Source organism: Ornithodoros turicata, chromosome 3 (assembly GCF_037126465.1).
Source record: "Ornithodoros turicata isolate Travis chromosome 3, ASM3712646v1, whole genome shotgun sequence".
NCBI lineage: Eukaryota > Metazoa > Arthropoda > Arachnida > Ixodida > Argasidae > Ornithodoros > Ornithodoros turicata.
Window position 1 is genome coordinate 4346095 of NC_088203.1, and position 27514 is coordinate 4373608.

At 47.0% G+C, this 27514-nt stretch overlaps 1 protein-coding gene across 1 annotated transcript in view; it reads left to right on the top strand.

The window, feature by feature from the left end:
• The first annotated feature begins 4445 nt into the window (after positions 1-4445).
• LOC135387858 (protein still life, isoform SIF type 1-like) overlaps positions 4446-27514 on the top strand; it is a 166889-nt gene continuing 143820 nt past the window's right edge. The window contains exons 1-8 of the mRNA XM_064617029.1: positions 4446-4857; positions 17111-17314; positions 24417-24598; positions 24667-24785; positions 24912-24977; positions 25704-25955; positions 26025-26285; positions 26955-27202. Coding sequence (XP_064473099.1) covers positions 17208-17314; positions 24417-24598; positions 24667-24785; positions 24912-24977; positions 25704-25955; positions 26025-26285; positions 26955-27202 — 1235 coding nt within the window. The 5' untranslated portion in view covers positions 4446-4857; positions 17111-17207. The remainder of the gene's footprint in view (positions 4858-17110; positions 17315-24416; positions 24599-24666; positions 24786-24911; positions 24978-25703; positions 25956-26024; positions 26286-26954; positions 27203-27514) is intronic.

The window sequence follows — 27514 nt, forward strand, 5'->3', positions numbered from 1 at the left end:
CAGGTTCAGGCTGGCGTATTCACAGGATTTTCATGATGGGGGTGTCTCGGGGTTGGGTGACGCCCATATCTGCTGCTCTTGTGGCGTTTTTGGCCTTTCTGGTCGGTATTTTGAGGAGTGTTGCAAGATTTTTTCGGGGGTGCTGGGAAAATCCCTGGGTTCAGGTTGGACTAATCCCGTTTGAAGCGGGCCACAGATACGCCTCCGACACAGGGGTGAAAGCGGCGATCGAGCACGTGGTCCTACTTTTCACGTCTCAGGTTCAAGTTCGCCTAATTCTTTTTGAAGCAGGGCTACGGACAGTGCCGTCCCGAAGCCAACTTCCAAGTGGAGCACGATGACCATGAAGCCCCCTCCCCACCCCCCGCGTCCGAAGCACTGTCTAAGGATTGCATCATAGCCGCAAAAGAAAAGTAAGCATAGAATTTACCCACGTGTGCTCACCATTTTGTTTAGCTGTGCACGGATTGCTGGTAATTCAAACAATTCTGAAACGTATGTTCCGCACTTATTCCTAGCTCCGTTTTAAACTCTGCAGTGTAGTAAATTCTCTCGACTTTCGCTTTACTCGCAAACATATGAGCTTTCAGGACACCTGTCGTCCGACGCCCCTTTTGAGGAAAGCGCCCCGGGGCGCGGCTGCCACTCACGCACGCCCCTCGGAACGGCTGTGGCTACGGATACGCCACTGACAGAAGGGCGAAAGCGGTGATCGAGCACGTGGATCCTCATACATCCCAACGTCGCAAGTTAAGAGGGTTGTGACAGGTCATCCCAGATAAACGCATACCTGCCAACTCTCCCTATTCATCCGGGAGACTCCCGGATTCGGACCGGTTTGTACGATTGTACGGCCGAGAAGCAAAGCTCCCGGAAAATGCAGTTTCCCTCTCTATATCTCAAACTCCTGCCTTTTCTCTGGGCACACAGACGAAAACGTCAATCCAACACCAGCCCAATTGCCATTGGCGTCGCTGCCACTTTCCCGGAGCCTCTGTGTTACAGAGTTCAGGGTCATGGTTCTAGTTCTTGCATTCTAGTTTCCGGGCATTTTTTCCATATTTTCGGGCGACAAAGGTGCCTTTGCAATAGCTGTTTCGACCTTGCGTACCTCGCAAAGAGAACAGAGACATAGTTTTGTGTCCTCACGTCCTTTTGAGCAGCAGCAGAGTCCTTTGTCATAGCCTTGTCACAGCTTGACACCCAGATAGTTTCTTGGAGAGGGCAAAGTCTGTTGCTGCAAAACTTGTGCCCGATGAGCCTGCTGGGGTGAAGTGTGCTCTTGTTACATATGCAAATAAAAGCCACCCAGCAACGGCTTTCCCTACCCCTCCCCCCCCCCCACCCTCGGCTTTTGAAATCTCCCTAATTTGGATGTTCCCAAGTTGGCAGGTAACACGGTTCTCTTCACCACTGTGAACCCGTATTGAAAGTTTCACAGCGAAGAGGGTAATGGAAGCGGGAACAAGTGGGCACCACGGATGCCGAAACTCATGGTGGTGAAAGAGCTCGCCGTTATATCGGCCTCACGCAGAGGTGGGCATACGTTGGGGAATGTGCCACCTGGACCGACTTCTAACGGAAATATGCTGACCGTATGTCTGAAGGCGTCCGAAGAAAAACCCCAGACAGGACAGCCGGTACCGGGATTCGAACCCGGGTACCTTCCAGTCTCGACGTCACATTGAGCCACGCTAGCTGATCCGAAACTCATGGCGGTTCGGACACCACGACCTTCACCGCCGCCAGTGAGGCAACGAACGAGAAGTCACGTGCTTACGACTGCCAATGGGAATAGACGCAACTCTGAGCCCTGTGACGTCAGCGCTTTGCTCGGGTAAGTACGACATGTACAAGAATAATTCTTTATTCCTCAGTATTATGGCGTGCAATACAATGCGACCATTATGTAATGAGCCACATCCATGAAAGTGCGCGCGTCGATGTTCTAGTGTCTTTTTCTTTCTTTTTTTTCTACGAAAAATATCGCGTACAGAGAAAATTTTCGTGTTAATCATCAAGTTAAGTTACCTGCTTCCGCAACGCGTTCGGAACGGAAAGTTTTTGAGATGGCTTTCAGAGCTCCTTTAAGGTTCGCCTAATCCCTTTTGAAGCAGGGCTACGAGTATGCCTCCGAAAGAAGGGCGAAAGTGGCGATCGAGCACGTGGTCCTATACATCCTACGTCACAGGTTCAGGTTCACCTAATCCCTTTTGAAGCAGGGCACGGATACGCCTTCCACGGAAGGCGTCATTACATGACTTCGCGCTGAATATCGCTCCACAGACGGTATCGTGCGAGACGCATGCAGTGCAGGTGGGTGCGGGTAAGCAAACTCGGACTCGCACCCGCAGAGTACCCGCGCGTGTGTGACTCGCACCCGCAAGAGTTTAATCTGAGCGACCCGCACCCGCAGTGCTGTGTGTATAGCCGCATTGGGACCCGCAGGGGGAAGTGCTCCTCGTCCACTGCACCGCTGTTTCTATTTTAAAACGATGGAAATTCTGAGTGTTGGCTACGTGTCTCGGACGGCTTCAATCGTATGCCAATAGAACTGCAATTCGACAGACAGCCATATATGTCTGCACTAATAATCGAACTCGCCCGCCAGCACTTGCCTGCTGCAGTGTGGTACATGGATTTATACGGCCAACGACATAGGGCACTGCTGAGCTCGCGTGTGACAGACAGGGATCGCGTAGTTAGCCACGGAGTGCGGGTACACCCGCATTTTACCCGTTAAACCTACGGGGAAACCTACGTAGCCTACGAAAACTGTGCTACAGGGTGCCACAAAATGGCATACTTTTCACATGTCCTTCGAGAGTGAGGGGGCGGATGTGGCGGCCCGTGGACGACGACGATGTGGCCTTGTTGTCACGCTCTACCGCGCTGGATCGTCAGTTCTATCGGCAACGTCCTGCTGTGTAGCCACGGGTTGAGAAGCTCCCCAGCACATTGCATCATCGCCGATCAGGTCTTACGTAGAGGACTGCCCCATCTCCTCTACGAGGGATTTCCCCTTTCTTCTCGCCGGATCACTAGCAGTTACACATACCCGTCAAGCAGAGCATTTCGAATCTTATTTGCGTAGGAAGTACATACCTTCGGCTTTGACTTCACTTTTTTTTCTGGTTCTATCATGTAAATGTGCTTCTCCCAGAGTTAAAATAACCTGTCTTCCTTGTAGATCCCAGTAGTACTTTCCAGGGATTGTGTCTCATTAGAATGTCCTTCTCTAGGATTTGTTCAAAATCGCTCTCGCAAAGTGCTTTTGTGTGTGCGAGGTGTAGTACCATCCGTTTTGTCATGTGTCTATCACCAGAATTTTGTCCAGCACTGCGTACCATCATTAATAAATAAATATATTTCGCATATCTTTATGCTTTGCATCAGTGACATGAAGTGAAAGGTTAGTGACTTATTTTCATGTTCCTTTATTACACTGTTGACGTCGGGTAAGACAAAACTGAATATTTTTCCCACCAGAGGGTTTTGAACGTATTCTGAAATTTCAACATACAACAGCCCGTACTTAACGCCCCTCATGTAGAATCAAGCGTCCAAGGAAATTGGACCATTCCATGTTGCTGGTACCTCGGCTGACGCCTCAAATCCACTTGGACGCTTTTCATGAGTGGTTGGTGAATGGTATATGTTTTTATCTTTCGAAGTACCTCACTTAAGAAGTCGTCACTTGTGGAATGGATAAGACGCGGTATGCAGTTCAAGAGCAACGTCTTGTCCACACGATGTAGAATATTATAACTGTCGCGGACATTTATGATTATTCAATGACAATTCGTCAAGAAGGAGCAACGTAGTCACATCTGTACTGCAGTGGAATGCAATGGAATCCGTTTCGTTTATACCTCTCAAGTTTTCCTGGTACCGCTTCGCAAAACGGTAACTCGGGCTTCAGTGTCATTGTACACTGCTCGGTCATTAGTTGAAGGCGTTCAACACAGACACAACCATCTCTCAATTTTATGAACTACGCGTCGGCTACTCATAACGGACACCACGCGAACAATCAGCTGATCAACAACATCCAAAGCATGAAGCCCACAAGACGCACAGCAGCCCTCTTCATCCCCTACATCCCTTCTCCCTCATCTCTGGCGCACACTTCCCGTTTGCGACGCACAACAGTCTGAGCAGACGACACAAAAGTTGGCACCACAAACTAGCAGATGGAACTGCAAGAAGCCGAAAAAGGAACTTACTCGACGAACATCTTGAACACACACACACAGAAATCTGGCTTCCGCTGTCCGAGGACCTTCCTGCATCTCTTCCTGCACATCCCTCTTTGATTGAAAAATCCGCCACGTATTGATTTTGAAAGCGGCGAGCTAGCAGACGACGAGGACGGTTGCCCAGGCGACGTCTGCTTTCGCTCTCTCGCGCATGCGCTCTAGCTGCGGTGCTGCCGGATCGCGGGAAGCTGACTGAGCATAGCCGGGCATCTTGGGCCTACTTCAACCAAGGATGATGCCCTAGTCCCCCTCCTCTTCCTTTTTTATACGATACTAGTGAAATATCCGAAAAGAGCTGTACAGTCTACGAGCGGCCAAGAAGAGCAGACGATACTCCCAAAACGAAACAGTGTGATTTTTAACGGCGGACGCCGGCGCTCAAGGATTTCCCCGTCGGTTTTGTGGTGAAATTTCTGGCTCGCATCGCCACCTGCCTTGTATGCTGCATGGATGTGAGACAGTGAAGGTGAAACGCCGGCCGTGTGGTGTTTTTTACCCCAGAAGGGTTGCGCTCCTTGTTATGAGCGAGCGTGTGCCTCGATGAGTCAATTTGGCAGGTCGGACAGATCCTACGGACGTGTTCCGTTAACTGGAAAAGGTAAGAACAGCCATCGGCTCTTTCTGACTGATCATTTCGCGTGTGCTCTTAGGTGTAATGACGTTTATTATCATGCTTTGTCTCGAATGCATCTCTTAAGAAAACGCCAGGGGGGTCGTTGACTGAACTAGGAAGTCTTAACAACAGCAGACATGAATCGTTTGTAGTCATGCTTTGAACGAGTCTAGCGCGTTTGGCGCAAGCTCGTGGTTGGTACCGTAGGTACGTGTTGCGTAGCTCAGTCGATATAAGATACGCTGCTCACGCATTTTATCTCACTTTACCAACTGATAAGAAAGTCGGGCGGTGATGCGCACCATCAAAGGTGTTCTACGCGAGAAGCATTGCGGGTCTTGACGTTGGGTGGCGTGCGACATCGCCGTTAGGTAGCGCTCATTGTCCCGACGGAACTATAGGCCTAGTAGAACTGCACGTTTTCGTCTGCGAAATCGTGCGGCTTACTGTCCACTTTAATCGTAAAAAGGCACAAATCTAGCGCTAACATTGGATTAGAACTCTGTCACGTGCAGATACCCGGCGCGAGGAGCGTGGGATTCTAAGTCGCTTTTCCGTCGTCTGTAGCGCGCACGTTGTCAGACGACGGTGGTTTCTGCAATGGCTGCAGTGCACGAACGGAACGCTGGTGTGTGTTTAAAGAGTGAAGTTTACGACGCGCGATGTCCGTCTTGCGAGGACAGTGGTGAAATTTACGGATTATAACAGTTTGGCCGGCGACTGGCAATGCTGGTGCAGAAGAGCTGCCGTCTGCAAACTGTTACGCAGACGACGACGGGCAAATGGCGCTGTGACAGATATTAAACGCGGCGACCGCAACGCCAGACATCAACGGCAGATAACGATGCACTGTTCGACGTGGTTTTATCTGCGTATCTCACGAATGGCGGAGCTCTCGATAAGTTACAACGTCTGATATGGATTATAATCGTGCTCGGGAACGGTGGCTTAGGCCTAGTGTTGGAGCGAAGCATCGCCGAGCCTCGTGTGGATTCGCCGCTGCCTTGCAACAGGTACGGAGTATATATGGTGTGACTGCCTTTCTAAAAACAGCAAAACAGCTATCCATTACTAGAAGGCAGTGAAGGTAATTTTCACGGCGAAGCGTGCAATATACTCTGTGAGCGTAGGGATAGTATAAAATGGCAGGGCTATGGCGAATACCGTGTTCAGGATGATGATGTCAAGACAGTTATCTTCGCGATAACCTGCATCAAAGATAGTCAGTCGTTTAGCATGCTTGCAGGGAGTCCTTGGTCTGGCACCACGTGTAATTTAAGATAATTCTTACAGCAGTCGAAATGAGTCTAATCATTTGCCATGGATGTGCGTTATCCATGAAAGCATGCTATGTTTATAGTAAATGTATAGGTATGGAGCGCTTTTATTCTATAGGGGAGCAGCTACCTGCGGCGGCATAAACGAAAACTGACCTCATCATTGCACACTCTATACATATAAGACTATATTATTTCGTCTGTGTTCAATACGCTGTCTTCCAAACTTCACAACATCAGATTCATGAAATTCACACTGTATGTAATTCCCTTCACTGCTATACGGGAACACATAATGCCATTATAGACGAAAACAACATTCTCTCTAAGCTAAGGGGAACTCACTCGCTTAATTTCTCTTGCACGAACTGTGTACTCTCGGACGACAGAGGTGCAGTAAAACAGAGTAACGTCAAATGTATTAAGAACAAAGATCGCCATTAAAAGTTGTCGGCCAATACATGCGATTTACAACACGCAACACGACATGCGCGAGGAATTTGGTTAGAAATATACTCCGTAAACCGTATAGGTCTATCGTGTCATTTTTTCGTCGTGGGTAAAAAAAAGGACCTCCTGCAACTGCGCATAAAGTTGCAGAGGCCAGAAGATAGGTCAGTCTTCCATGTGCAATGTGGACACTTTTTTTCGGAAGCCCTGGTTTTGACGTAATTAAAGGACTAAGACATGCCAATGCATTCTGCCATGAAGCCAACACGGCGAAAATAAAAAGAAAAAAAAAAAACATGACGGTCTTGAGCTACCAATCCACTTGTGGACGATCGAGGAACCTTGTGGACACTTTTTCCAAACCCTCAGTGCTAATGGGTATTCTATGGAAAGCAGACGGAATGCATAGCTTCAATGAAGGGCGGCGAGAACGCAGGTTAAGCCAACTTCAAGGGTAGGTGTCCCGCAGTTCTGGGAATGCTATACCATTGTTCCCACACTCGCTAAGGAAAACGAGGAGTAAGCTTAGCCCCTTTTAGGGATCACCATTAATTGCTCTCTCGGGACTAAGTGCAAGGAAGCTTATGAAACCAGGGAAAGGGTTCGATCCATGAAGATAAAGGGTGTAGATCCATGAAGAAGACCGAGAGACAGGGACACGGAAGACGACACACGTAACACGTCTATTACTCCCCATTACATCCCATTACTCCCAGTTACTCCCCATATAGTCGGTAGACTATATGGGGAGTAATTGGGATCTATGGGGCTCGAAGCCTGTAATCATTCTTAGAGCGCAGTCAGCTTGAGCGCCCGAGTTTCCTGTAGGCCATGGTTATTTGTTGAGCGTGCTTTTAACCTGGATATCATCGCATTCACAGCTGGGAATTTCGCTTCCATGCTGTTTTCTATGAGCCCCTAGAGCAGCGATTATCGTATCGTTGTCCAGTTGTTAATAAATAAATTTCCGCTAATCTGCAGCACTACTGTTAAACAAATCCGCCAGTATATACATTTTCTAGGTCCGTGTAATTTTTGCAGCAGTATATTTGTATTGTACTACAAGTATAGGTTACCATTTCGTTCCATGTTGTACTTGTTACTGTATCTTGGTTCATACATCGGTATCAAAGACCCATATCCTTTTGTTTGTACATCTTTCGGACGGAGTCCATCCTTCATCAGGCACGATACGTTGAACACTTGGTAGATATATTTATGCTAATGTACACATCAGGAGAAAGGGGACAAAGAAGGTGGTGAGGAGGAAATACAAATTCTTATTAGAGAGGCCTGCGAGGCCGCGGAAAATAATACAAAAGATGGCGACGTACAGTACGAGTGTTACCAGAGGCAAAAACCGTTGAGAAATCTCAGGTGAACAAATACGGTATGGATGTGGCATAATTTTCGGATTTTCTTTTTTTTTTCTGTGCACCTCTACGCAGCACGAAGGAATGACATTCAGCGTGAATGTCATTCACTCGAAGTGACGTTCAGTGACCGGAGTATAAGCTGAAATATTACAAGTACACTACCCAAGCAGCAAAATGTACTGAAAGTCGAGTGCAATAGGGGTGGACGGGTAGGTGGAAGACCTTGAACAGACTCGTGAAACTAAAGAACATTGATAAGACACATACCGTCCACCCCTATTGCACTCGACTTTAAGTACATTGTGCTGCTCGGGTAGTGATTAACTATAGTTCTCAAAAGGTCTATACCCCTGACCTATGTGACCACAATTCTCAAGAGGCATACACATTCTGTAGACGCATAGGGCGCGTGTAGACACATGACCATGCACAGTTCTTAAAAAGCACAAGTAAGTCAATGTGTGCTTGTCATCCCCGTCGATGTCGTCAACCTCAGCTATTTCCTCTTCCGCTAATATTGTATATACAGGGTGGTCCACCAACCATGATAGAAATTCGTTGTAAAAAGCGTAAGCCCCGGAGAGACATGCGGTCAAGGGATTTTTTTCCTGCCAATAACCTTTGCCACATATTGGTAACATTTTTATGTCATTTCAATTGACGGAAAGTTAAATTTTTGAATTGAACTCCGAAATTGCCCAAGAACGGATGCCACAGGACGGACGGACGCACTGCAAGTAGTGCGTCCGCCCTGTGTCGGCCTTATTGTTTTTAGCACCGTTTTAGCGATTTTATAATTTTTATCCTCGATTTTGCACAGCGCGGACGAGAGAACAAAAGTGATTTTTTTTTTTTTTTTCAATTTCACATTGTCCGGCACGCTGCATACACCCCAGCAGGGATGGGCATAAATACGCTTTTCGGGTATTTAAATATAAATACAAAATACTACATGTTTTCATGTATTTAAATACTGCCTATAAATACTTTATGATGAAAGTAATTAAATACAAATACATTAAGACAGCATTTAAATACTGTAACTACTTCCGTAAATACTTTGAGGCGTCTAGACACATTATTCTTTTAAATTAGTCTAACGTCTAACCAAGATACCCTTCATTGCTGGAGGCTAACAATGTGGAACTTGAGAGAAGCACACAGATACGGGAGGATGAGATATGTGTATTTAAGTGCATTTTAAATATAAATACACCTAAAACGGTATTTAAATATAAATATAAATACGTTTATCTTGCCTGTACTTAAATACGTATTTTAAATACATGTGTTTATATTTTAAATACAATGTATTTAAATACTGCCCATCCCTGCACCCCAGCACAGGTGACGTCTTGAACGCGTGACCACTCTCGAAATCCCCGTAACAAAATTTCTTATCTAATTTGCTAGCAGGTTGTAAATTTATTTTACAAATTGGCCACCCTTAGCAGACAGGGCGGCACGTGGCCCAAACGGTGAGCCCACTGAAATATTCAGACGACAACGATCACGGCATGACTTTGCGAGCCGTATAGTCCTCCCGCTTGACGACCTCGTTGCGAGTGCACTTTTCAGCCGGCACTAATGCGGCGCTCGAAGGGCGCATGCGCACAACCCTTCCTCGTAAACGACCTACCTATAGACGGTGAGCGTCCCTTCCGTGCAATGCACCACTCAGCGGTGGTTTCTAGGGAGTAAGGAGATGCATACAGGGACGTACTCTTTTCCTGATGAACATCTTAGCTATAGTGATGATCTGAAGGCTGTGCAAGCGGAAGAGAGAATATTATAAATGCTGCAGGGTACATCACATATTGGAATCTTAACCATATGTGTTATCCAGAAGAAAAAAAGGTATAAAAGCACAGTCTCCGGTCAGCAATGTGTTTGTGTGTACCGTTGCCGTTTGTCGCACTGCCCCAGACACAGACTTTTTCAGCACGGAGGACGATTATCCCTTCTTTATCAGTACTTTATATCGACAGAGCATAGGTGAGCAAAGTTTCTACCAAGTGTCGTAAAATCTTTGGAGCCAAAATTCTTTCCGGCTGCTCAACATGGCGCATAGACTTTGTTTCATAACGTACATTTCTCGAATGTGGCGCTTGCCTACTCAACATCTACAAGGTTCTAGCGCGCATGACGTCATGCTGATTGCTGAGTACTGGTGATGCTCGAACCGCACCCCCGCGACCTTGCTGTTTAAGTTTCTGCTGAGTGTTTCGTCAGAATTTTGCGGATCCCCCTGAAGCCGGCACAGGACACATACTAGCCCCCTGTCGCCCACTCTCTTCCTTCTCTCCACTGTCCGTCCCCCATCACTCTGCGCACTGCCCATAGCTATATACAGGGTGTCTTTATTCTTTATACAGATTTTTCATGAAAAACTATAAGGGCTATAAACAGCCTGTTTTCACTTCTATCAACTCTGGGCCGGCGGACGTTCTTGGCCATCTGTTGCTCAACCGTCGATTGACTAATTATATAAATATCGTTGATTAACTTTTTAATTATAAAAGCTACAAGGTCGCTCCAATGAGAACATTTGGTCCCTTCGGTCACCTGATACGGTTACCGTTTTCAGAACAAAAATCCGTTCCGTAGATCGCCCTAAAAAAATTCGTGAAAGAACATCATTTTTTTCCCCCTTATTTTGTTCATTGCGCATCTTCTTGGGAGACGCGTTTTTTCCTTCACCGCTAATGTGAGAGGGTGAAAGAGCACACGATCTTGCGTCCTGCAAAAAGATCAAAAGAAAACAGAAAATGCAACCCAAGATAAGGGCAGTTCGGGTAGCGTCACCAGACACATTTCTTTTTGTTTTGTTTCCGCAAGTTCGAGCTCATCTTCGACGCATGAGGCGGCACTGTGCTCCTTCACCCTCTCACATTGGGGGTGAAGGAAAGACGCGTCTCCGAAGATGCGCAATGAACAAAATAAAGAAAAAAATTGTGTTCTTTCACGAATTTTTTTTGCGGGCGATTTATCGAACGGATTTTTGTTCTGAAAACGGTAACGATATCAGGTGACCGAAGGGACCAGATGTTCTCATCGGAACGACCTTGTAGCTTTTATAATTAAAAAGTTAATTAACGATTTTAAGTCATTGACGGTTGAGCAACAGATGGCCAAGAACGTCCGCCTGCCCAGAGATGATAGTAGTGCAAACAGGGTGTCTATAGCCCTTGTAATTTTTTAAATGAAAAATCTGTATTAAAAAAAAGGCACCCTGTATACCGGGTGTTTCAGTTAAATCCCCGGGCTAAATAATTCGCGAACGGGTGCACCAATCCACGAGCTTTCTTTTTTACAAGTATCTGTCCGATACCACCTACAAGCTGCACACCGTGTGGATTAGTGGGAGGAGCTCATTATTAAGATAAAAATGCAAATGAGTTAAGTAAAAAAGCGTAACTTCTAAAGCAGGGCGCTGCCGGTATTAAAATGGGTACTACCCCTTTTGGGACCTTCAGTGGACACCTTTTAGAGAAAAATCTGCCACCGAAGCGGGTCATTTGTTGCAGTAATTAATTAGTTTCGGTTTACGTATTTTTGTCGCGGCTTGTCGCTGCGAAGCGCAAAAGGACGCTCTTTCACTCCCTTATCCATCAATGAATTACGTCCTTACACCAATGAATTACACCAATGAATTACACCAATGAAATACGCCCTTTTGCGCTTCGCCGCGACCAGCCGCAAAAAAAAAAATACGTAAACCGAAACCAATTAATTACTGCAACAAATGACCCGCTTCGGTGGCAGATTTTTCTCTAAAAGGTGTCCACTGAAGGTCCCAAAAGGGGTAGTACCCATTTTAATGCCGACAGCGCCCTGCTTTAGAAGTTACGCTTTTTTTACGAAACTCATTTGCATTTTTATTTTAATAATGAGCGCCTCCCACTCATTCACACGGTATGCAGCTTGTACGTGGTATCGGACAGAGATACTTGTAAAAAAGAAAGCTCGTGGATTGGTGCACCCGTTCGCGAATTCTTTAGCCCGGGGATTTAACTGAAACACCCTGTATATAGTTGTTTCGCGGGGCTAGCTGGCACGGAATCAAAAGAAATGTGAACGTGCGACGCAGTACGCTCCCGTCGCTTCACACGCTCTGTCGCGGAATGAATGTCATTGATGTCAGCATACGAAAAGTCGGAAAACAAATTCATTCACGCGCATCGACGCTATTGGAGCGATATTGCGAAGAGTCGTGTAAAGGTCACAGGAAAAGCCATTTCGTCGATGGTGGTTCAGGATTGAAGTTCACGTGGGGGATGAAAGCGTTCGCCGAACTGCGTGTCGTCCATTATGCACTGAGGAATATACTACAGCACGTCCTCGGTGCCGATAGGTCAAAAGTCGCAATTCTGAATATGCACAGATGGCTGCCATGAAAGGGTGCCGTGGGTGGCTGCTTTCGTCTCGCGATGTATGAGAAGCTCGAAGGCAATTTTTTAAAAAATTCTTCAAATGGAGACTTCGCAAGGATTCGAAAAAAAATTAGGTGAGCATCATACCGAACACGGACCGTTCCCTTGATACCGAATACAACGTTCGCATTCATTTTGTGCGAGTAATTAATTCGTAAATGATGACAATACCAAATCGAAACCAAAATGAAAAGCGCTCAGCGGTTCGCCTAGAGGAAGATACTGTGGCGTCACCCAGCATTGTCGTCTGCTAGGTAGCTTGCATTCTTCCATGCCGGATGACGTCAGCAGTGTTGCTTTCAGCGCCCTCTTGCTTCATACAGGTGAAGCGCTCACTACATAATAATTCGTGGGAGTCAACTCCGATTCAATTGACCTCAGGTTCATCTAAGCCTTTCTTCATTGAGAAATCGGGTCCACAAAAAAGAAAAAGAAAAAAAAAGCTGTTTCAGTTAAGCTCGTGGTGTTGAGCTCAGATGAAGCTAACCGCGTTTTCAGCTCATGTATGCTATAATCGCAAGCTTAGTTAAGCTAAGCGAAGTTTCATCGAATTCAGCTAGCATCGAATTCAGAAATACTTAGGTCCTGTTAAACTGGTCGGCGCGCCATTAAGGTAATGCTGAGAGGTAAAAGTACAGAATGATGAAACGCAGAAGCATCCATAAATTAAAAACCCGAGACTAGGGGACAAAAAAAAAACGACAACACAGACAAGGTCTTTTGAGACAAGACAGACACACAACAACACAGACAAGAGACCTTATCTGTGTTGTCGTTTTTTTGTCCCCTAGTCTCGGGCTTTTAAGTTATGGGTCTATACCACCAGCTCGCTTGCTACCTCTCTATTCATCTCTCAGTTTCTGTGTCGCTCGGTGTTTGTTGCTATAGGGTGTCGCCCCAATGGAGAAACGTGACACCCGGGTGTTCCGTGAACGTTTGTCACAAGCTGTACGCCACTTCATCACAAATTAGGAATTTTCTAGTGCTCTTTCTGCTTCCTGCTTCTTTTTAAGAAGCCGTTAGCAGTCAGTCACTATTCCATTGTCTGAACCTCATCCAACACACACACACATACACACACAAAATCATCATTACTTCATTCTTTAATCGCATTGGTTCTTCATTCTGCCGATTCATCTTTTCTGCGCCCTGCAGCCATTGTTCTGTTTCCTTTCGTCACGCACTCTCGTTCTCAAATCGCTTCCGTCGTCTGCTTCCTGCATTTGTGTGAGCGAGCTTCACGCTTTCGCCGCTTGGGGCGCTGTCGCTGCTCTCTCGCTGTCTTTCGGTTTGATAACAACCGAAAGTAGAGTAAAGAAGTGTATATAAGGAAATAAAAAGCTAAGGTTTGTATTTAGAACCTTAAAAAGAAAAAGTCAGTACGCGATCACTGTTGGAATTCAGTTTCAGGTATATGTGTGACTGCAGTGTCGTCTGTTTGCTTTTGCTCATGGCGTTTCGCGACGATTTCTGCTTTCTTTGTAGAAGTGTAACTCCGTACCGCTACGCGCGCTTGTTCTGCGTCGCCTCTGTTTCTGCATAGGTACTCGGTGTCGTTTCGCAAAGCAGTATGTGTCCTACTACATTATACCGTCGGCTATAGTCTGCCGGTTACTGTGTCCTTCTGCGATTTGCTACGTACCTTTCTGCTAGTCTTCTAGTGCGTTTCACGTGCGTTAGCGAGCTGACTTCCCAGACGGACGTCGGTGCAGGACGCGTGCTTATCCTCACGTCTCCCACCCCTTCCTGCTATCCCCCCCCGTGCTAACGTGGAGTAAAAAAAAGTATCATCCGTGTACTTCAATTAAAGTTAACAGTGCGAGCTCACGCACCTGCCATTTTCAAAGACCGCGTGCACATGCGCGTTTCAAAAGCACATTAAGTCGAGGGTCGTCTTCGGAATAAATCCTACGCCCCCCCCCCCCCTTCCAAAATATCTCGATGTGTTTTTATAGGTGCATAATACAGAGAGGATCAACACAGGGAGATGGAGTGACCCAAAAAACGAACCTGCTGACGTCAGGGTCGACCAAAATATACACACACCATCTTCCGCGATGCGGCGCGCTGTTAGTCAACCTTGTCCCCGCGTCCGCCACCCCAACCAACCACAACTTGGTTTATTCCTCTTTATTTGGGCACCCTGACGACTGCTTGAGAATTGACAGACCTCTTTCGGTTATGACCTGTCATTGGCTCTCCTTGCGTGGGTGAATAATTGCTATCCTGGGCTCCTTCCGGCATAGACTGTGCTGTCTGGATGTTCTCCCCGAGTTTCCTCGAGGCTCTCAAACGTCGGCCCAGTACTCTGTGAAGTCAGCCCAAGATGATTTTAGAATTTATGGATAATGTGCCCGTAGCATGTAAGGATGGTCCCCTCTCATTGGCTATCTCACGTGACGTGGCACGTACAAGGTTTCGCGCAAAGCTAAAACTCCTCCTCCTTCATACTTTCGTGAGTTGCCTGGTTTTTGCTTACGTCTTCTCTTCTCTTCTCCGTGTATTCCCCGCAGAAGCGGAAGACGCGAAAAACGTCATAGCTTTGTGGGCGTGCACTGCTAACCGTGGGGAATACCCTGCAACACAGTCACAAGATATTCCGTAGCAGACGACAAGAAAGACGCTCACGGTGTCGTCTGCTAATTGTCGTCTGCTAAGTGCGCAGTACGCCACTCTCGATATTCCGCACTGCGTGAATGCTCAACATAACACGGGAAGCAACTTCGTCTCTGTGAGCAGTGTTTTCTCTTTTTCTTCCACTGGAATCTTCCGTGAGGATATCGCCCGTGTGAATACACAGTTTGTCTCCTAAGTCATCTCGTGTTCCTTCCTTCATGGACACGGTGGATGATCTCTGACAGTGCGGTCACAGGATTATTGTAGTATTAGGGGGTGCTAACGAAAAATAGTTTTAAGAGTAAAACATAAATTACTGCACCGTACTTTTCTAGTATTTTATCTCGAAGAGGTTGCAGGGCACTCAGCGATGAAGTGATCACATTGCGGCGGCTGAGATTCCAACATGTGTTGCACCGTCCAGCATTTGTAATAATTTTGGTACAGAAACAGCCTTAAACGTCTGACTGGGACCGTTGGTATTGCATCTTGATTAAAAGGGCAGAAAGACAACACACATACCGAGCACGCAATGCGCGTGTTGTCTTTCTTTGTGTTTTTTTTATTTTTATACTGCATTGCGAGCGCTCGAAAGCGTTCGAGGAAGAACGGGACGAATCATTGGTGCAGCCAATTAGCGTCCCCGTTCTTGGCACGTAACCATGGAGACCAGCCGTAGCCAGAAGGAGGGTTCTTGGTGTTCACCCCCCCCCCCCCCGAAATGGTACCTTTTGTAGTGCATTTAGGGGAGGGAAACGAGGGGAAATCCTCCTCTCCCATGTAAAGTCCCCATAGAACCCCTCACGAAGTATTTTTCTGGCTACGCCGCTCCTCCTTAGTTCCATACAACCCGCGAGATACAAAATTAGATGATTAGCTGCAGCAGAACAGTCCATGCAGTGGTTTATCCAGAATTTCGTCCTTGGGAGGGGACCCGCAAGGGGGGTCCTTACATGCGCTTTTGACGAAATATTGTGCAACCTCACTATTTTAAGGGGGTCTCCTGGTGGAGGGGGCCTGGATAAATCACTTTAGTCCATGTCGCGTGATGATGTACCCTATACCTTCCAGATATGAACCTTGTCCTACGTAGAGCCACGATATAACTTACCCAGCTTCTAAATGTCTTCCACGTTGTAGCCTTCCGCCTGCGCACACCAATCATGTCCTCCCTTACTTCGACTTCGGTGACTTCACGGCATACCGTGTGTCATGGCAACACCACCTATAGGTATACAGAAAGCCTGCGCACTCGTCGACTTGACGTAACAATCAAGAGTCAGCCAATCAGGATCGTGTTTTCAACGGCCGTAGCCAATCACGAACGTGCTTTCAACGGTCGCGGCCACGGAGAAGAACCACTGTCGTCTGCGTGTTGTGAAGACGCTGACGGTGTCGTCTGCGAAGCTGTCGTCTGCGGCTGCGTCTTGTGATTGAACGCCCCCGCGTATACTAAACGGGAAAAACTTGGAAATAAAGCGCAAAACGGTCTCAATCTTTCTCAAAAGTGATTTTCTGGAAAGCGTCTCGCACTTTTTGTCTAAATATTTAGGTCCGCAGGTTCCATGGTGAGCTGCAATCATTTGCGGGTTCTTGAATTCGCAGAACGGAGAATCGCAGTATAGAAGACGACTTCCGACTCTTAATTTAAAAAGGGAGAGGAGGCAATGCGAAGGCAGGAGGATACTGAAGGAGGGAGAGCGGGCATGGATTTTCCCGACACCACCTAATGTCCCCAAGATCTTCCACCCCCCTCCAAAAGCAATGCCGCGAGGAAGGTAAAAAACACGACAAATGCGCCATATATGGGCGTCACCCCCTCTCCAGGACCCCCCACCTCTCGGATGAATCTACTGGGAATATCCCTGAGAGCGGGTACTGGAGCAGGTCCCGCGTAGTATAGAAAAAAAGGGGGGGGTCAGTAAACGTGAAAACGAAAGTATTGTCAAACTGATGCGATTGTCCCACAACTATATCTCTGGATAACCTTGTTTGTGTAGCCTGTTTTCCATGTTGCTTTGTCCCGTTCTTCAATGCCAAACCAACCAGTGAAAGTAAGCCTCATGGTCGTTGATTGTGTTGACAGGCACTGCACGTGAGGCAGGGCAGGAGGCACTAGCATGGAGCTGAGTACAGAAGAGTAGTACGGGTGGCCAGCATAGGGGGCGGCGGCAGGCCTCGGCATGGGCAACAAGCTGAGCTGCTCCTGCGCTCCTCTGGTGCGCAAGGCCTACCGCTACGAAGACACCCCCTGGCAGAACACCAGGCGACGAGACGGACATCTACTAAGGTAACCTCCACCCCAATCTCTATTGTTTCTCTATTGTTTCTCTATTGTCTCTCTATTGTTTCTCTATTGTTTCTCTATGGTTTCTCTATGGTTTCTCTATGGTTTCTCTATGGTTTCTCTATGGTTTCTCATTCATAGCCGATGTCGCTTGAATGTCCAACTTCCACACGTAACGTGCGCTTAAATGTTTTCGGAGACTAGCGCTGTTCTTGCTTCCAATGCTGATATGGTAATCTGACTGTCTTGTTCTGAGTCATAACCCATAGTATATTATGGACCCAGTACTGCACTTGCCGCAGACGCCAGTTGGCCAGATAGCATGTCCTCCTACCTTATTATAGTAAGATATAGTCTGCTAAACGTTGTCTTTTCTCGATACTACAGAGATAGCAACTTTGTGCTCCCCCATACGACAATGTAACCTTTTATAACCAATTTCGTCCTCCCTTGCCATATTACGTATATTCTACTGCTCCTATACCACATTTTCTCCCTCTATACCACAACGTAACCTATACCACGTACACCCCAGTCATGCGCCTTCCTATACCGCGTTATATACCTATACCTTTCCACCGCTGATGGTCTGGCTATATAAGCGCTATAGAGAATAAGCACCTTACTCGTAGGTGTTAACATGATCCCGTTTCAACTTATAGAAGAGAGGTTCTGCGCTAATAACACTGCCACACGGGGCAGTCTTAACCGCCGTTACCCGACAAAACCGCGGTTATCGTGAACCACGGTTTGTTGTTGTCACACGCCAGTTTGTGACACGTTAGCAGTGAACCACGTGTTTGTGACACAGGCGTCAGGTATATTGTGATTACGCTGTTTATTTATCATGAAAAGAAAAGGGCATGATGGTAATTAAAAAAAGCTTAATAATCATGAAATGCACGATACGCGCGTGATTATTTGCGGGAAATGTCATTGCACGCGAATTGACGACGGGAAATCGGAATCGCGAAACCGTGGTTGCCAAGCTCGGTTTCCCATAAGCGCGGTTATCACTCTTAAAAAAAAGGGGGTGTACTTTAACTCCTCTTTCTTGACACATATATCACTCCCTTTTGGAGAGCACAATTACTCTCAAAAAGGAGAGTCCTCACTCCCACAAGGGAGTAACATTACTCCCTTACTCCCTACCACAGAGTAGTATTACTCTCCAGTAGGGAGTTAGAGCGTCACACCACTCCATAAAGGGAGTAACATTACTCCCTTACTCCCTACCACAGAGTAGTATTACTCTCCAGTAGGGAGTTAGAGCGTCACACCACTCCATAAAGGGAGTAACATTACTCCCTTACTCCCTACCACAGAGTAATATTACTCTCCAGTAGGGAGTTAGAGCGTCACACCACTCCATAAAGGGAGTAACATTACTCCCTTACTCCCTACCACAGAGTAGTATTACTCTCCAGTAGGGAGTTAGAGCGTAACACCACTCCCTAAAGGGAGTAAGCAGTCTCCTTTTTGAGAGTAATTGTTCTCTCCAAAAGTGAGTGATATATGTGGCAAGAAAAAGGACTTAAAGTACACCCTTTTTTTAAGAATGTAGCGACGTGACCTCGGTTGGGTCGGCCAGCCGGCCGTGTGACTGCGGCTAATCGCGGTTACGTGGAACCGCGGTTAGCGCTGCTCGCGTGACAAGGTTATAACACCTCTTATCTAACGACGATAACACCATTTTCTATGCTTCCACTGTCCCTGACTCATCGTTCATCCACGGCACAGACTACTTGCCTGGTGATGAGGCTATCATCCCGTTTAGTAGAGTTTTTAATTTTTTTTTAAAGATACATTCTTCCGTAGTTTTTGGGCTCCCATTTAAATGTTACTTCTCTCCTTTTTAAACACACTGCACCTATTTTTAAATAGTCTCATTTTAATCACAGTGTTGGCGCATTATGCCCTGTGTTGTCGATGCGCCATTAAAATTCCAAGCGTCATCATCATCATCATCATCCGCACAGACTATTAACCATACTCTTCCGTGTACAGTGGTGCGCACGGAAAGTCATATACGCATACAAAAAAAAAATCCACGGAAGCATACGCAGAAGCCTTCCTGGGCTATATAGCATCGGAGGCAGCGTTCGATCAGGCTGAGCAGTAGCCAGCGGGTTCTCTCCTCCTCTCCTCTTGCAAGAAGAAAGAATCAATGCTGAACCACATGCGCTCTATTTGGAGCCCCTTGTGATTCCCGGTGTGTCTTCCGTCCCTTCATCTTCCGGGGGGGGGTTCTTTGTCGGGCGGCTGTTGCCACAGTGCGCTTATTTGAAGGCGAGAGAAGCCCCCGCTATTCTATATACTACCAGAGCAATATATAGTATATGCCTTTTTTTTCCCCCTTTTGGAGGAAAGAGGGCGTTAGAGGAAGGTCAATAGTGGGATGCTGGAAAGGGAAGGGGTGCGGCTTCGGAGGGGAATAGCTTCATCTTTTTTTTTTCATCTTTTTTTTTCATCTTTTTTTTTTGACGGAAGGAAAGTTATTTTGAGTAATATCGTGGTGTCGTTTATGTGAGGTCAGAAACGACGCGGCCATTTTTGCCTTCACGGACGATGCTTCGATACTACTTGTTTCAACCGCAGTGCGTTTCAAACAGGCGCGACCACTTGCACAAAGTAAAGCCGTATCACTGCGAGACGACTACTTTGTACGAGTACTACTACTACTACCGCTAGTATAGTAACAGTAGTCGTAGTGTTCCACCATTTCAGGAAACATTTTCCCCCCGAAGCGCCGAAGTCTGGGACAGCCTGCATACACCTCTATTTTGCCACAATTTTCGACCAATTAACTTCGGTTTTTGCGTAGTCATTTGGTGCACCTAAATACCGCATACATACATACAAGGGGCGTTCAAGTCAAACCGGGACTTTTGATTTTTCGCGAAAGTAAAATGAACTTGCAGGCGAGAAATTAGTTTTATTTTTCAACGTAATCTAAAGAGCTGCGCTAATGCACTTGTCCGAGCGTTTCACGAGGGCTTGGATGCCAGCAGCGTAGAAATCCTTACCGACGCGTAGCAGCCATGATCGGACCGCATTCTTGACCAATTTAATTTTAATTTATTTTATTCTTCTTCATTCTTCTTCTTTTTGTCTTCTTACTTAATCTTCATTAATTTTCTTTTTGTTGGGGAATAGCAAGCCGACGTCCCGTTTGGCTGACCGTTCCCCCGTTTTTTTCCCCTTTCGTCTAATAAATATATCCCCCCCCACATAACTGACAACAAAAACACAAAATCGCGGAAACCCGTAAAAAAAAAAAAACACGAGAAAACATCCCCAGGAAAAAACAATACTATAGAAGCGTGAAAAAGAACAGCTGAAAAAACACACGAGGAGCGTAAAATGGAACGAAAACACGAGAGAGAGAGAGAGAGAGAAAGAGAGCTAGAAAGAACTCACAAAAAAAAAAAACACTTAAGACATACAACAGACAGGCAGAGAGACGAAATTGTCGCTCCATATCTCCACGACGCAGTTTGAACTGCATCGCCTCTATACCTTGGCTTCTTCCATTCACTCGATATCTCGCGACAGACGGAAACTTTTTTTCGGAGGATCTTTATTTGCGGAACGTTGTTTTGATATGCTCCGAGGCGTCTTAATGAGATCGACCCCCCCCCCCCCCCCCCCAAGAACGGGCCTCTCGTTTTGTTTCATCGGTACCTGTATATATACGGACATTTTGTCTCTTCCCTACCTCGAGGAGTCACACGTCGATTGTGCTGCTATACAGCAGTGATGGCCAGTAGTTAACTACATGTTGTTAAACTACTAGTTAAACTACCTGAGCGAGATATGGTTGCTCGGTGTTAAATTGAGAGGCATTAGGTGCAATATCTCAGAGTGATACCGCATCGATGTATGTACCGCATTCCAGTGATGGCCAGTAGTTAACTACATGTAGTTAAACTACCCGATTGTAGTTAAAAAGTAGTTATCAACTACTTGCAGAAATGTAGTGTGCAACTACTAGTTAAACTACTATTTCGAGTAGTTAACTACAGTAGTTAGGTTACTGCAGGCGCCAACTACTTCCGATTTTGCCGCAAGCTTGACGGCACAATTGTGCTTCCGACTTTTACCTTGAGCTACTCGTTTGATGAGAACGGAGGTGCAGAGCAATGGTGCCGTGCATGTGTACTAAGTCTTCACTTTTAGCGCTGCTTGCGATTCATGTTTAGGTGTCCAAGAACACTATAGAATGGTATTGGTGTTGATGGACAACGTTAAGTAGTTATAGATGTAGTTAGAATACTTTGCAGTTGTTAAAGAAGTAGTTTTAACTACCTCCCCTGAAAAGTAGTTGAACTACTAGTTAAACTACTGCATCGCGAAGTAGTTAGCAGTTATAGTTAAACTACTGTAGAAGTAGTTAGTGGCCATCACTGCTATACAGGCTCAAAGGCACGTGGAGGGAATACGTGCAGGCGAGATGGGCATTATAGTGTTGCCGAGCGAGGTTTGAGAGGTGCGGCTATACAGCGAAGGCTATACATAGATGCACAGATGCTGGTTCATGTATCTTGTCCCTTTCTTGAGCGATTCAGGTCTTATGGAACAGCCTGTGAACTCCAGTCCTGCAATCTCATTCTTCAGTGCCCCACTCCTCTCACCCTCAACGCATGAACCTCATGCTTTTTCCTTTTAAAGCCATCTTCTGTAATCCATCTCATCATTCTTTCACCGTTTGTTAGTCATGTTGTTGTTGTTTTTGTTATCTTTGTCTTTAATCTACCTCATCCTTCTTTCATCCTATTTGTTATAGTTTATCCTTTATTTCCCTAAATCCTTTTCTTTTTATTTATTTCTTATTTTTATTTTCTTTCTTTATTTATTTATTTCTTATTCCTTCTTATTTCTTTCTTTAATTATTTTCTTCTCTTTTCTTTTCTTTTTACTTATGTCTTATTTCTTAATTTTATTTATTTATTTATTTCCGGAATAGCAAGCCGACGTCCCGTTTGGCTGACCTCTCCCCCGTTTTTTTTTTTCCTTTTCGTCTAATAAATATATCCCCCCCCCCCCCATCGATGCGGTAGGGAAACTTGGGGAGAGAAGGCAGTGTCTCGAATATGTGCAGGGAAGACAAGTATTACAGTGTCGCCAAGTGGTGTTGGAGAGGTACGGTAAGGTGGAGTGAAGTGAGTTCTAGGGTACTTTGACGCGTCATTGGGGTACCACGACTGGTTCGTATATAACCGGACCCTATATAGGAAGTGATAAAGAAACAGCGGGAAAGCTACTTTGGGGAATGTGAATGGAAGATGAGCGTTACAGTGTTGCCGAGAGACGCTGAAGAGGTGTGGTAGAGGTGTGGAAGAGGCGCGATTCGCTGACGCGTAATTGGTGTACCATGTACGGCTACATCTACAGGGTGAATTTAGTAAAGGCTGCACATTTTGATCGCGTCGTAAAAATAGATGATGACGTTTCTGGTGTTTAAAACTGGTAGTCATTTGCCTCGATTTTATCGATATTTTTTTTTTCGAATGCTGTCTCTTTGTCGAAAAAAAGTAAGAAGCAAAAAGCAAATTCTCACCCCATGCATTTCTTACGGGCTCTACCGCCGCAAACCGCTATGCTATTTTCCCCTGTCTGCTTCACGTTCACACTCCCACGTATAGATGGCGCTGCCTCGAATCCCTGCATCGCGTCCGTCTGGTTGTTGGTTGTTCCATAGGTTCTGGTTTCGCTTTCTTCACTAGGAAGCGCCACCTATACGTGGTGATATGAACGTGAAGCAGACAGAGGAAAAAAAAAATGGCGGTTTGCGTGCTGTATAGGCCATAGGAAATGCATGGGGTGAGAATTTGCTTTGCGTCTCACTTTTTTTCAACAAACTGGTAGCATTAAAAAAAAGATACATGGATAAAACTTCGGGCGAATGAATATCAGTCTGCAACGCTTGAAGCGCCAGAGATGATATCTTGTATTTTTACGACTCGATCGAAATGTGTAACTTTTGCTAGATTCACCCTGTAGTCCCTATGGAGGCGGTGTACATGAACTGCGGAGGTGCTAGCATATTCTTAGAGCCAGCAGTACGATGTAATCTACCAGCTCGCGTGGAGTAGTGGTTAGGGGGTGATCGGCTCTCCACGCCGAGACTGGCGAAGTGAGGCGGGTTCGAATCCGGGACACCGGCTGTACGGTCTGGGATAGACTTTCCGGACGAACGTTGGCACAGTTTCCCCCCGAAGTCGGCGCAGGACGCATACTAACACACCCCTGTCCCCCACTCCTTATCCTGCTGTCCTGTTTCCATCTGCCCACGTCTGTATGCCGCTCATATAGCCACAGTTGCTTCGTGGCGCTAAACCGATCGCTACAGGCAGAGCCATTTATAGGGAGAGTTTGGCCATTCTCTGACCTTTTGCCGCCTCGTGGGTGGAGCCTATTTTGACGTCAGAGTCGTCGTTGCGCCGCCCAAAAAGACTGAATCCAAGCAGAATCCGCTTATCAGCCATCTGATGCGCGTCATATCGATGCTGTACGTCAGCTTTGTTGTCGCAATGAATGCAATCTACAGGAATGACCGGCTTATGACCCACAGCTGCCTCTGATAAGGGGGTTTTTGTTGCCAACCCAAGCGGCACAATGTACTGAAAGTCGAGTGCAATAGGGGTGGACGGTATGTGTCTTATCAATGTTCTTTAGTTTCACGAGTCTGTTCAAGGCCTTCCACCTACCCGTCCACCCCTATTGCACTCGACTTTCAGTACATTGTGCTGCTTGGGAAACTGACAGAGTTCAAAGTGGAAGGGCTTTCGCACGACAATGTACGCACGTATCTTCCCTCCTTGCATCGTAAACAACGATCAGCATCAATATGGCGTCGGCGACCGGCTGACAACGGGACAACAATAGAGCACGGCGAGGGAGGTGGCTTAGCCGTGACGTCGCATGGCGCGCTTCAAGTTAGGCTCCTCCTAATGGCCAAACTCTCCCTATATAAACGGCTCTGGCTACAGGCTACGGGTGGAAGCCTACTGGCAGGAATGCATATACTGCCTACGAGAGGTTCTATGGTCTGAGTTCAGAGAGAACAATGAATATGTCTTGTATATATGTATACCTACGACAGGCTATGGGCAGAGGTGTTCCATGTGAGCGGGAGCGGCGGCGCGGTGAAGTGGCAGCAGGTGTCCGAGGACCTAGTGCCGGTGAACATCACCTGCATCCAGGACTCGCCCGACTGCATCTTCCACATCACCGCCTACAACTCCCAAGTCGACAAGATCCTCGACGTGAGGCTCGTGCAGCCAGGTATGGACGTATACGGATGCCGCGCATCCTCCTGCACGTCTACATACATCTGGTACCGTTTGGTATAGGCACCCGCCTGGGTCAGGCGTCCGAGTGCTTCGTATACTGGAAGGATACGAACACGGGGGACACCTGGGGCCTCAACTTCACCTCGCCGCTGGACGCTAAGCAATTCCGGGAATGCTGCGTGAGTAATCGTTCTTCACGTTGCTATATAGGCACGCGAGTTCCTTGTAATTTGGTCTGCGCCCGGTCGTATAGGACCTCATATAACGCTTTTATATAGCGTTGGTGTTACAATTTTTGTTTACAGTCGCCCACGTTCAAGTTCTCTCGGAAGGCAACCTCTTCCTACTCGCTCAAGCTGGAACCCCCAAAAGTAAGAATAGTCATCAAGTTCACTTGAAGGAGCACTAACCTATACCATGCACTGTTCATATCACGCACTCCTTACCGTGCTAGACTACGATACCCAAGTGTATATTTTGGCGCGAATAATGATATCCCAACCCTCGCTCAACTAGACCATTCATGGTCGTTCACTGTCCTAAGATATGCACCTATACTTTCCTTTCTGTGTTGAATACATTTCCTCGCGTTCAAGGAAATGTCTTCAGTGTCGCATTCTTCTTTCTTCCTTACTGTACTCTACCATTCCCTATAAAACTCCAACATGCACACGGCCACGCTACACCCCACCACACTCTGCCATAGAAGTTATAAACCAGCGAAAAAGACGCAGGCACGAAGAAGAAAAAAAAACACACGATACACGATTTTTTCTTCTTCTCTGGGTCTGCGTCTGTTTCGCTGGTTTCAAACTTCTATAAGTCATATACAAACAGGCCCAACACCAGACCCTTCTATACTCTGCAATACCTAACGTCCTTACTCTACCGTACCGTCTTCTATCGTGCGTGATCACGCGAATTATCTCTTGTAGCTCCACACCCTAACAACGTATTATCATACCGTGCCCTTATCGAATCACACCCTACCACGCTCTACCAGACTGTCGATGATACTCTGCTGTTCATTGCACTGACTAAAGCATCACCTCGCGAAGTTATTGTGATCTTCGTCATTCTATAACGTTTAATTCTAGCAAAAACAGAAAGGCGGCAGTAAGCGCAAACCCCAATCCACCCCGAGCTCCCCTTCACGCGGCGGTCGGGAGCTGCAGTGCACCTGTATGACGGCCGAGAATCTGCACCGAGCCCGCAACGGCCGTGTCCGTTACACCGGGGGCGCCGCAACGTTGCCCCGGGCACAGACCACACGCCTCACGGCCAGTTCTTCTACAAACGGCAAAGATCGCACGGCGAGGTCGGCCGCGTACGACAATGTCCAAAGCGAGGTAAATCAACATCTGGACACCTCGCTGTAGTTTTAACATTGCGCGCCTTGTGATCTTGCCGTTACGCAGAGGTCGACTACGACAGCGAGCGTGCATGGCGCCCGAGGGGGGACGACGTCTCGGGATTCCGGTAAGGACAGCGGAGCTCAAGGGGGCGGGGGAAGAAGACAGGAGAACCGGAGAGGAAAGGGGAGTTCCAGGGAAGCGTCCTCCAGGGAGGCTTCCAGCAGGGAGACGTCGAGGGAAGCCAGAGATGCGAGGTCGCAGTACGCGTCATCGTCGCGGAAGGAGCAGGCGAAGAGTATGGACTACAGCGCGTCCAGTCCTCAGGTAGGTCTCGCACCTGACGTTTCGCCTCAGGAATAACTTAGGTTTAGCTAAGATGTAAGTTTGGGAAATGGAAGGAATTATAAAGTGAGCTACCTGTAGGACAGGATACGTGTAGGGGAAAAATGTGGTGGTGGTGTCTCCTACAACCGAGAAGCCAGCTTCTGCAAATCACTTATGTAGGAAAGTAAAAAAAAAAAGTGTGTATGTGTGTGTAAGAAGAAGGGAATGGGACTATTTATATGCTGAAGTGTGCATAAGAAACTTCACAAGAACTACAAAGGCTCGCTGCCTTAGCTCAACCAGCCAATCTCCCATCAGCTTCTTCAAGTCTGATGGGCGAGGGTCTAGTCGGTCCATGGCAACATGACCTTCCTGTAATGTTGAGTCTTCAAAGAGAGCGTCGGTGATTCCACCGGCCCTCTGGAAGTGTCGTGGCTGTTGGAGCGCCATCTCATATACCTAGTAGACGCCCGCACTATAAGGCATCAGCATACTTCATAACATGAAAAAAGGGTTAAAACTCCTCGTTCCCTGCACTGAGGGTTTTATCCTTTTTAACTACACTTCGTGGACGTATGCTAGGAAGCACATCTCAGATGCAGGAGACGTCGTTCTCTTATGTCCAAGAGTCTTGGGTATGTACTGTGTTTTCTTCTTGTACGCTTCCAGGATCTGCATGCGTCAGGGCGTTCCAAGAGTTCAGACAACGTGTTCGAAGACTCCACACGCGGGGACATAGCAGCGCTGAGCCTAGACAGTAACACGCTGAAGCGGATGCTACATCCGCTTCCGGGTTCGACGCATAGCTCGCCAGACGCGCAGGAACCTCGCACCCTCCAGCCCCGCTCCGCTCAGGCTGCGGACTCGCGAAGGCGAGCATCATCGCAACAGCCCGCATCCAGGGACCGAGAACATAGGTGCGCAGCTGTCTGCATGGTCTCAGATGCACGAAACGATCCAGTCCTGTGGCTATACTTGTGTGTTTCATTTTCCTGGTTCCTTCGTCTCATGACTCAAGCTACCTTCCCTTGCTCTTGGGGGTCATCTTTCCTCTGACAAAGCATCCCTTATAGTGCCGATATTACCTTTCCTTTATGTCTCGTGCCACTCAATTACTTGTATGCTGTTTCTGATTCTCGTTTGCCCTGTTCTTACATTGCCTTCCATCGTTTTCGGTTTTCTGTTAACTTGTGGCAAGACGTGTACACTCAAAGAAAAAAAAGGAGTAA